The sequence below is a fragment of the Puma concolor genome, unplaced genomic scaffold (genome assembly GCF_028749965.1).
Source record: "Puma concolor isolate L17-30 unplaced genomic scaffold, mPumCon1.1.hap2 unalloc_scaffold_162, whole genome shotgun sequence".
NCBI classification, from domain to species: Eukaryota; Metazoa; Chordata; class Mammalia; order Carnivora; family Felidae; genus Puma; species Puma concolor.
In genome coordinates, this window is record NW_028240194.1 from 51 (window position 1) to 12,125 (window position 12,075).

At 35.9% G+C, this 12,075-nt stretch overlaps 1 protein-coding gene across 1 annotated transcript; it reads right to left on the reverse strand.

The window, feature by feature from the left end:
* Positions 1 to 718: 718 nt before the first annotated feature.
* Positions 719 to 12,075, reverse strand: LOC147571607 (EF-hand calcium-binding domain-containing protein 13-like). The gene is made up of 4 exons (XM_086696205.1): positions 12,015 to 12,075; positions 10,707 to 10,778; positions 4,924 to 5,067; positions 719 to 1,245 (listed from the first exon to the last, which is right to left on the reverse strand). The coding sequence occupies exons 1-4, from the start codon at positions 12,073 to 12,075 to the stop codon at positions 1,112 to 1,114; spliced, it is 411 nt and encodes a 136-aa protein (XP_086552331.1). The 3' UTR covers positions 719 to 1,111.

Here is a 12,075-nt window from a genome sequence, read left to right on the forward strand (position 1 = left end):
TTGGGTCATGACCTCGCTGTTTGTGAGTTCGAGCCCCACGTCGGGCTCTGTGCTGACAGCTCGGAGCCTAGAGTCTGCTTAGATTCTGTGTTTCTGTCTCTTTCTGCCCCTCCCCGGCTCGTGCTCTCTCTCTCTCTGTCTCTCAAAAATAATAAAAATGTTTAAAAACAAAAACAAAAACTTTTTATTTCCATGAAACTAAAATTCCTAGGATAAATGAAGTGACTAACCATGCAAATAATCTCTTCATCCAATTAATCTATTATGTTCCACCTTGTATAGAAAGCAAATTAAATTGATTTCTAGTGTAAGGTAAAATAACTGTTACTTAAAATGCACTATTACCCAATAGCTAAGCACAAAATAACAAAATGCTACTTTTAGCTTCAATTTCTAAACTAACTTCACTCCATTTAAAATATACATATAGGACCTTATATTTCTTTACAGTGAGCTTCTGAGTGGCCAAGACTGTCTTTCTCATCTTAACAGCTCATCAGCTTAACAGAAAGCATATATAACAATGGCTCAGTAAATATTACTGAATAAATTGGAAGATGGAAAAAAATATATAAACAAATGAAAGAGGAAATTTTGCATGTGAGTACCCAGCGCTAGTCACTAGATGGCATCACTTCCCCAAATTGGGAAGACATTTTACATCTTCCAAAAAGGAATTTTATATACACGGTTCTAGCTCTTTACAGTAAGTGTGAGGATAAACAGTAAGCTCGTAAAAACTTTCAATTCATTTGCACGTGGAAGTGCTCGAGATTTAGAAATCATGAACAGAGAAGATTGAAACCAAACATCAGCAGTAAGCCAGGCATCTGTTTGGCTGACGACCTACAGGATGACTGCCTCTTTTAGTCTACTACACTCTTCTAAAGTTTGTCACACCAGTTGGTCCACTAAAAGCACAACATATGTTGGGGTGGGTGGCTCAGTCGGGTAAGTGTGTCCAACTCTTGAGTTCCGCTCAGGTCACGATCTCATGGTTTGTGAGATCGAGCTGTGCACTGGGCTCTGTACTGACAGTGTGGAGTCTTCTTGGGATTCTCTCTCTCTCCCTTTCTCTCTCTCTGCCCTGCCCCTGCTCTTTCTCTGTCTCTCAAAATAAATAAATAAACTTGAAAAAGTAAATGAAAGCACAAAATGTGATGTTCTTACATAATTTTTCAGAGAAGCGTTCCGTATTGGTCATCATTGTATCAATGAAACCTTTAAAATTCACTTTTTTCGTTTCTAAGGAGAAAAGAATATTTTCTTCAATATCTTCAAATGTTAATTATGACAACTATTGAATTATGTAAAATAAATTATAGGGAGATAACATGATTATAGCCATCAGCTAATACCACTCAAAATATACGGTTCTAAGAGGAAAAAGCAATTCAACACACAAGGAGAAAGTAAAACTGAAAAATGCCAGGAAAGTTAATCAAAATCCTTCTAGTTACAAGCGCACAACATTTGTAATTTTAACTTACATTATCTTGTCTTGGCCTGACAACAACTCAAAGATATGTCGGTAAAGGATTAGTGTATTGTTTTATACATTTTAAAAAATACTTAGACATGATATCATGATTTTTTTTCCCCAGGTCACAAAAGGAAATACGAGATCAGAGATTAGAAGTGAGTTTTCTTGACCTCTGGTTTCTCCCACCTCAGGCTACCATTCACATTGTTATCTTTATTCCAGTATACTTTTGAAACTATTAAACGTTTTAATAGTCATTCTATACTTAGAAAATGTCTTTCCTTGATTATATATAATATCCCAATATTAGAATGGATAAAGATGTCTAAGAATTTTCTAAGGCCGCATATACAGGTTTTATATAAATAGGATGAGCTTTTGATAACACTACTCCTTTGTTTATCCCACTAAAAACATCAAATTCCAATTCTAATCTATAAAAGATAAGGCACAGCCTATTGCCTATTTCCAAGATAAAGAATCTTTGAGAAGTTTACTTTAAGGAGCACCAAATTACTTTGTATTCTTAACCAAATATTTAAAGACTTGAAAAAAATGAGACTTTGAAAAATCCTAGGGGAATGTTAGAGTTAATGAAGATTTACATCCACTAACAGGAACATATAACTTTCTAAAGCAATAGATTCCCTATTTTTGATAATGTCTATTTGATACACAAATGTTTTAGCTGAACCACTGAACCCGCCTCCCATTTGAAGAACATTATTGTTTTAACGACAAAATTACTTTTTATTTTTATTATTTTTTTAATATAGTTTATTGTCAAATTGGTTTCCATACAACACCCAGTACTCATCCCAACAAGTGCCCTCCTCAATGCCCATCAGCCACTTTCCCCTCTCCCCCACCCCCATCAACCCTCAGTTTGTTCTCAGTATTTAAGAGTCCCTTATGGTTTGCCTCACTCCCTCTCCGTAACGTTTTTCCCCCTTCCTCTCCCTCACAGTTGAAGAACATTATTAACACCACTGCATCTGCTTCTGTGCTTCCCCCATTCTATTCTACTGCTTCTTTACAGAGAGAACATTGCTGAATTTTTTAAAATTAACCAAGGTCTTGCTTTTTTACATATAATTTTACACAGGATAAACAAAATATTCCTTAATTTTGTTTTACAGCTCTATAAAAATTATCACACTATAGCAATCTAGACTTGCTTTTTTCATTCAATATTATATTTCCAAGAACCATCCATATAGTATATTGCTATAGTTCATTTTCACTAATGTACACATTATCAGTATTTCATCATGCATCAGTGGTAAATACCACAATTTATTTATACATTCTATCACCGATCATGTTGTTTCTTTTTGTTCATTCTTTCCTTCCTTCCTTCCTTTTCCTTCCTTCCTTCCTTCCTTCCTTTTCCTTCCTTCCTTCCTTCCTTCCTTCCTTCCTTCCATCCTTCCTTCCTTCCTTCCTTCCTTCCTTCTTCTATTAAGATCAGAGCTGCTATGAGCATTTTTAACATGTCTCCTTGCACATCAGTGCAGAGATTTTCTGGGATGTATCACTAAAAAATGGATTTTCTAAGCCATGAAGTATGAAAACCTTACAGAATACTACATAATGTTTTTCAAAGTTCTTTTACCACTTTTGCCTTATTTACCAACAATTAAATTAACAGACCTTAATTTTTGCCAATTTGGTCAGCATCAAAAGGTATTTCATTGTGACCTAAATTCTGCATTTCCCTGATTACTATGATGTATAAAAAGACTTCATATGATTATTAGCAACTTACGTTGCTTCATCTGGCAATGGCTGTTCTTGTAATTTGGCCATTTTTCTCTTGGGTTGTTAATTTATAGGGGTTTCCTATTTATTCTCCACAATGATCTTTCGCTGTTATGAGTGTTACAGATAATCTTTACTCTGGAATGCCTGGGTGGCCCAGTCGGCTAAGCATCCAACTTTGGCTCAGGTCATGATCTCGCAATTCATGAGTTCAAGCCCCGCTTAGGACTCTGTGCTGACAGCTGGGAGCCTGGAGCCTGCTTCAGATTCTGTCTCCCTCTCTCTCTGCTCCTCCCCCACTCATACTCTGCACCTCTCTCTCTCTCAAAAATAAATAAACATTAAAAAAATTTTTTTTAATAATAATCTTTGCTCCATTTGTGGCTTGTATTTTCATTCTGTTTGTATTACCTTTTAATAAAGAGAAGTTCTTATTTTTAATGTAGTCAAATGTATAAATCTTTTCTGGTTAGTGATTTTGTATCTTAAAAATAATTCCTTGTAACTCCAAGTCAGAAAATTTTTCTTCTTTCTCTAACGAGAATTTTAGTGTTCGTATCTGGAAAGCATTACTGAATATGATACATAGGTAGGGATCCAATTCTATTTTTTACATTTGAATAATTAATTATTCCAGCACCATTTATTAACTGGTGCTTCCCCTCCCCCCCAGTAATCTGCCACCTCATTATATATGTTTCCTTATATGTGTGTAGATATATTTGGAAGTTACTTATCCTGTCCTATCAATTTCTCTATCCCTGTGCCATTTTCACACTGTTTTACTTACTGTAACTTTATAATGAGTCTTAATATCCAGGGTAGCAAGATCCCTCCAACACCACTCACACACCCTATCCACGTTTTTCTTCCTCAAGAGTGTTTTAGCTACTCTTGATCTTTGTTTATGCATACCAATATTAGAATTAATTCATCAAAAAGTCAGGGTTTTATTAGAATTGCTTTAGATAAGTAAACTAATTATGAGAATTGGCAGACTTGGGGGTCTCTGAGTCCATTAATATGGGATATATTCCAATTTATTTAGGTATTCTATAATGTCTTTTAACAAAGTCTTATCATTTTCTCACGTAAGGCACATAACTTACATTTGTTCTATTCCTTTTTTGCTTTTCATTATGGAAAAATGTTAATACACGCAAAAGAAGAAATATATTGTAATAAAAGTTCACATACTCTTCCTGTACTCTTCACATACTCTTCATGGCCATTCTTATTTCATCTATAGCCCCACACACTTGTCTATCTCACAACCACCCTTTCTCTTTAGAAAAGATGCTGCTAAGTTATAAGGGTATAGATACTCAAAACTAGTACCTTCCTTATGAATTATAGGCTTTGGCATAATAAAGAGTCGTTTGTCCCATTTAACGACTTTTGTCCTGACCTCTTCCTTGTCAGAAAGCAAAACCATAAACTCTACTTTCTTTTTGTTTGTACTTTTGCCTGTAGGAAAAAAGTGTCTGGAAAGACTGTTAATACTGGATATTTCTGGATCATGGGATTTTGTATGTTTTGTTGTACTTTTGAGCATTTTTCTGTATTGACTTCATTTTAATGGACTTTTTTCTAATCAAAAAAATAAAGTCATTATTCTGAGGGAAAAAAAATCGCAAAGTGACCATCTTTTCACATGTGTCAACCCAGTTTTCACTTACTGTCAGCTTCAGTCAACTCTGCGATCTTCTCAAATTCTGGCTTAGAAAGGTAACCTCCAAAATGCTGAAGACAAGTATTCATATCCTCATAATCAATATTTTCATCTTTAATTTTATCAATGGCTTTAATGACATCAGTCAACACTGAAAATAAAGCAGTATGCTAATGAGTATTAAATATAAGTCAAAAAGAAAACACCAATAGTAAGATGAATTTTAGTTCTAACACTAAATAAACAAGCATAGAAAATAACTTCAGAAATGTTATATGTGAAAAGAATTACCAGATCTTTAATACTGAAAACCAACAAAGTACAAAATGAGAGCCAAAAATATATTCTACTTTGCTATCATCTCTGTATCGAAGGAAGTGCCAATTTAATTGCAATTTAAGTGCATAGGAACAAAAATATTATACAATTTCCCCATTTAATTTTCTAACAATTTAAACTTTCTTAGTAGTCTGTTTCTCGGTAGCAGATACAGAAATAAGTAGAAAACTTTCAGTCCTGAATAATGAATTGGGGTAAGGTTTTGTAGCAATACATGGCTCAGTCCCTGGTTAATCTTTTATCTTCTGTATACATAAATATTATCACTTGGAAATAACTATCCCACATGTCTTTTTATGATACTTTGGAATATATGCTTCACAAATTTGGGCAGTATTCCCTCCATTAAATTTAAACAAATTTTTACTGCAATGAAAGCTTTAATGTTTATTTTTGAGAGAGAGAGAAAGGCACAGCATGAGTCGGGGAGGGGCAGAGAGAGAGGGAGACACAGAATCTGAAGCAGGCTCCAGGCTGTCAACACAGAGCCAGACATGGGGCTCAAACTCAGGAACGGCGAGATCATGACCTGAGCCAAAGTGGACCCTCAATCAACTGAGCCACCCAGGTGCCTACGCAATAAAATTTTCTTAAAATAACTTACAAACACATAGAATTATTAAGGGGGTCGACAGGTATGCATGCGGGTGTGTTTTTGTGTCAATTTTGGAACAAACTAAACTCAAATAGATTTTCTCTAATAGAAGATCAGGATAGGTAAAGCGAGGAAGCTGGGCAGTGGAGGGCATTAAAGCCATTATCAGGAGTTAATCGACTTTAGGCAGTCACTGGACGTCATTATGGATTACTAAACAAAGAAATGATCAAAATGATGTCTGAATTAGATGATTCTTAAAATGATTCTTAAAAAGGTAATTTTTATGTATAAATATGTAGAACAAGATATATGATACTATCTTGTGAAAGGACTTTTTAGAAGAAAAAAATTCTCACTTAAAAGTAAATAGCTGATGGGGCACCTGGGTGGCTCAGTTGGTTGGGCACCTGACATCAGCTCAGGTCACGATCTCATGACTCATGGGTTTAAGCTCTGTGTTGAGCACTGTGCTGACAGCGCAGAGCCTGAAACCTTCAGATTCTGTCTCCGTCTCTCTCTGCCCCTCTCCCACTCTCGTTCTCTGTCTCTCTCTCTCAAATAGAAATAAACATTAAATTTTTTTTTTTTTAAAGTAAACAGCTTGTGAGTGATGTCAGTAAGATGGTTAAGTAGGACGCCCTGGACCCTTCTTCTCCCCACAAACACACTGATTCAGCAGAAATTAAAAAATAAATTCCTTTTGTGATAAATTAGAAACTAACTGACAGGCTCTTGTATCCCAGGAGAATGCAAAACAAGACGTACTGAAGCTGGTACAGACATTTGGGACACCCTCCCACAAGTGCTGCCTCCAATGCAGCACCATATGATCCAAAAAAAAAAAAGACTCTAGCTCCCAGCTTCACCCAAGGGGAAGAAGAGTTTGGTCCACATATCCAGAAATTCAGCTTTTCCAAAATGCCTCCCCAGAAGATTGGCTTCTGTTTTGCCAGCCTTGGAGCTCTGATGGGTCTAGCACAGTCTAGTATTTGGGGTAGAATAAAGCGATGGCTTGGGCTGGTAGAAGGCAGTGATCCTCCCCTCTGTTCAGCACAGGATGAGATTAAAATTCCCAGCTCTTAGTTTCCTCCTGGAGAGGTAAAGAGTTTATCCAGCACGTCAACTTTTTCAGGGCGTCCCAAAGAACCATCAGCTTATCTCGTCAGTCCTAGAGCCTGGGGAAGGAAAAAGGTGGTAGAGGCCTAGGGCCTATCAGGCTGGGCCGATGGGTGGGGGTCTTCTCCTGTATAGGGACAGTATGTGAGGACTGGGACAGCTGCCTGCTTTTTCTCTTGCACAAACACCAACACAGAAAGTCCAAATGGAAATTTAATGACTAAAAAATATGATGACTGAAATTAAAAGTTCAGTGGATGGACTCAACAGCTGAAAGGAGGAGAGAAAGGTAAGAATCAATGAATTGACAGCAACTGAAATCATCCGATGAACAACACTGAGAAAATAAACTGAAGAAAAAACGAACAGTTCCAGAGACCTGTAGGAATATAAAAATGATCTAACATTTGTGTCCATCAGAGTCCCAGAAGAAGAGAAAGAGACTTAAAAAGGCACTCAAAGAAATAATGCCTGCACACTTCCCAAATTTTTATCAAGAGACATTAACCTACAGATCCAAGACAAAAGTGGACCTCAAACAGGATAAATCCAAAGAAATCCATGTCAAGATCCATCATAATTAAACTTCTGAAAACTAAAGACAAGGGAACATTTTGAAAGCAGCCTAAGAAAAACACTTTAGGGAAAGAAAACCAATTTGAATGACAGGATTTCCAGCAGAAACCATGGAAGCCAGAAATAAGTGACACAATATTTTTCAAGTGCTGAACGTAAAGAACTATCAACGTAAAATCCCATATTCAGAAAAACTATTCTTGAGGAAGGAAGAGGAAATCAAGATGTTCTCAGATGAGAGGAAACTAAAAGAATTGGTTGTCAGTAGACCTAAGAATGGATAAAGGAAGTTCTTAAACAGAAAACAAAGGATAAAACAAAAAAAACTCTGGAATATCAAGAAGGAAAAAAGAAAATGGTAAGTCAAAATATGGGTAAATATAGTAGGCTTTCCTTCTCTTGAATTTTTTAATCAAGTCTGATGGTTGAAGTAAAAGTAATACCACCTGATGTGGTTTTAAATATATGTAAGGAAATATTTAAGATAATTATATCATAAAGGAAGGAGGGAGGGATGTATATGGAGATAAGGCTTCTGTATTTCACTTGAACTGGCAAAATGATGACACCAATAGAGTGTGATAAGTTATGTATATATACCTGAAGCAACAACTTTAAAAGGTATACAGAGAGATATACTCCGAAACACTATAGATGAATCAAAATGGAATTCTAAATGCGGGCCAAAGATTTGAATATCTATTTCACCAAAGATATATGAACAGCTGGGAAGCATGTGCAAATAAATTTGACATTATCAGTCATTAGGGAAATGCAAAATTAGAACCATAATGAAATTCCGCTACACAATTATTATAATGATTATAAACAAAAAGATAATACCTACATGTGGCGGATAGGAAGAAACCAGAATCCTTACACATTGCTGGTGAGAATGAAAATGGTAGAGCCACTTTGGAAAACAGTTTGGTAATTTCTTTAAAAGTAAAACATAAATTTACCATACACACTAGCAATTATTCTCCTAGGAATCTACCCAAAAGACATGGAAACATGTCCACAGAAAGACTGCAATGCAAATGTTAATTTCAACATTATGCATACCAGTCCCAAACTGCAAATAAGCAAATGTCATAAGCTGGTGAACCATCAACAAAAGGGAACATACCTATAAAATGTAATATGGACTTATTTAACCATACAAAGGAACAAACCACTGATACATACGACAACATGAATTAGCCTCAAAAAAGTGAAGTCAGGCACAAAAGACCACATGTTTTATGATTTCATTTATATTGAATGTTAAAAAAAAAAAAAAAAAGGCAACTTTATGGAAACAGAAAGCAAATCAGTGGTCGCCTGGGAATGGAGGTAGAGATTAACGGTAAATGGGCACAAGAGAATTTTAGGAGTGAAGGAAATGTTACAGACCTGGATTGTGTCCACTTCTGATTATATATCCCAAAGAATTGAAAGCAGGGGCTCAAAGAGGTATTTGCATACCCACATTCACAGCAGCACTACTCACAATTGCCAAGAGGGTGTCTATTAACGGGTGAATGGACAAACAGAATGTGGCATATACATGCAATGTGATATTAGCACGAAAAGGAAAGAAAAATCTGACACGTGCTACAACATGGATGAATCCTGAGGGCATTATGATAAGTGAAATAAGCCATTCATTCATAAAGACAAATACTATATGATTCCAGTCAAGTATCTGGAGTAGGCAAATTCACAGAAACAGGAAGTAGAATGATGGTCGTCAGAAGCTGGAGAGGCACAGATGGGTAGTTGTTGTTCACTGGGTATAGAGTTTCAGTGTTGCAAGGTGAAAAAGTTCTAGAGATTCGTTGTACAGCCGTGTGAATATACTTAACCCTAATGTTCTTGAACTGTACAGTTACAAATGGTTAAGATGGCAAATTTTATGTTACGTGTCAGATACCACCATTAAAAATAAATTTTAGGGGCACCTGGCTGGCTCAGTCCAAAGAGCATGAGACAATTGATCTTGGGGTTGTGAGTCTGAGCCCCATGTGGGGTGTAGAGATTATTTAAATAAATAAAACGTTAAAATAAAATAAATTTTAAAAACAGTATAATGGGGGAAATGGGAGGGAGGAGTCGGCTACAACCAAGACACTACTTCACAAAACAGCAATGAAACGGTGACTGAGTTCGTGAATGAATGATTACAAGGTAAAGCACTCAAGAAATTTGCTAATAGTGTCTTTAAGAACACCACTTAAGCAATTCATGACAAATTATAATGTAGCTTTTTTTTTAAGTTTATTTATTTTGAGAGAGAGAGAGCACACAGGGTAGGGGCGGAGAGAGAAAGAGAGAATCCCAAGCAGGCCCTGTGTTGTCCACAAGAAGTCCAACACAGGGCTTGAACTCACAAACTGTGAGATCATGACCGGAGCCGAAACCAAGAGTCGGACACTTAACTGACTGAGCCACCTAGGCGCCACAATAATGTAGTTTTTAACATGAGACTTCATGTAAGTATGAGAGAAAAAATCTCTTCCTTTGGATTAATTTTTCTCTATCTGAGAAATCCTTTGGGAAGACACAAAAAGCTTATCTTTCCTTTTCAGCATATGAATAAACAAAAGGAAATAAAAACACCAAGGCTTAGTATCTTTCATTTCTCATGTTAATCTTGCTGAAAAATATTTAATTATTTGCATAAAAACCCAAAATCATTGCAAGCAAAAATTTTTAACAAACTGATTGTGGTGTTGATTGTATGACTCTATACATTTCATGAAAATTAGTGCGTGAGTGAGTTTTATGTATGTAAATTATAGCTTAATACAATTTTTTTTAGAAATGTTCTAAAACAAGGGAAACACAACCAGTATTTCATTCAAACAAGTTCCTTATAAAAAAATTAAAAATCAAATCACCCATCCATTGCTAAAAATGGGGCTAATCCCCTATTGGAATTCCTCATTACCTTACTCTACATTTGTGTAGTACTTTACAGTTTTTAAAATCCATCTAACAATTCTGTGAGGGAAGCAAGTTAGCTATCACTACCCTAATACATCAAGTTTTCATGGCTTGCCTGAGAATTTCAGAACTATTAAGTACCTACCCAAAAAGCAAACTCGGTTCAGTTGAACCTCTTTTCAACCTAACCACTTCTTTCCTCCAAATCATTTTAAAATAAATTTCCTACCTACCATCACATTCAGGGAGACTTTGCTCCTTGGAGAGAGCGCTCATAAAGTCATCTAACTTCACCATTCCATTTCCTGTAAAATAAAGACTTTAGATCATGCATTCTTTATATTTTTGCATAAAAGGTAAATTCATAGTTTCATACAACTATGAAAAAAAACTACTTCTTCACTTCATCGTAATTCTATTTCTCCTTTCATATCCTGTCTCTGAATTAGGTCAGTTCGTTTCATTTTGATAATTACTCAATAATTTTTAAACACCTATTATAAAGTGCAATGGACTGAGCTAGGTCCTCAATTTTTGATAGATATAGGAAAAAGGAAAGGTGACCATATAGATGGACCATGAGAAACTTAAGGAGTCTATTTCATACCATCATGAAAACCCAGTCAAAATGCTATCCATTAAGACACCTTGACAATACTGACCAATCCTGACAGACCCAAGTGTCCCCATTACTATCAGCTGATCCAATTAACTACCTATTTTTAGATATACACCCTCCACAGTGATCCTACCAATCCTGATAAGCAACATGAAAGGGCTCAATAATTTTAGTAGCACCTACCTACACCTTAGATTTTTTTTTTTTTTTTAATCTTCTTTCCCATTTGCCTTAGCTAAGAAATTTTGCTCAGGTTCTAAGAATTCATTTCTAATATATTCCCAAGTCAGTCTTTCCCCAAAATGTTGCCTCTGCCCTCTCCTCAGCTGAACTTCTGTTGTGGATGGTTCTTACTTAATGATAAAACAACTTCTCCAATACAAAAGCTCTTCCTGGAAACTTAAAATCTGCCTTGAACTTAGGCTGGTGACTGGGATATGCTATTTAACATCTAGATGCTAATCATCTGCCTTGATTGGTTAAGTATCATTAGCCCTAAATTCCTAGTTGTAGCACTTCCTTACCATTTTGGAATCTCCAGTTATTTCTTCTTGGATGCTTAGGCTATTTGCTCAGAGATTTTTGTACCCCTTGGATTTTGTGCTCTTATTGCCTGAACCTCCCCACAACTGGGTCAGCCTTTCCAGTACCTGTCCCATACGGGAAGGCATAGCTAGGGATAGTGATAGAGTGTTACATAACAATTCTGAGCTATAAAAGGACTAGTCCCTCCAAACCAATCCATTAGGGCAGATTTTCCAGGAATTTTTTTTCCACTTTCCATTTTTATATCTGTTCTTTTAGAATCTTCTTTAGCATGGCCCATTCTGTTCCATTCCTAGTTGAGAACTTACTCCATCATTTAATACTATCCCATAAAAGTATCTAATTTTTTCAAAAAGTTTGGTATTATCAGTCTCACCATTTTGAGCAGTCTTTGCCACAATCTCCTTGAACTCTTTGTCTGATAAAGTAACTCCCAT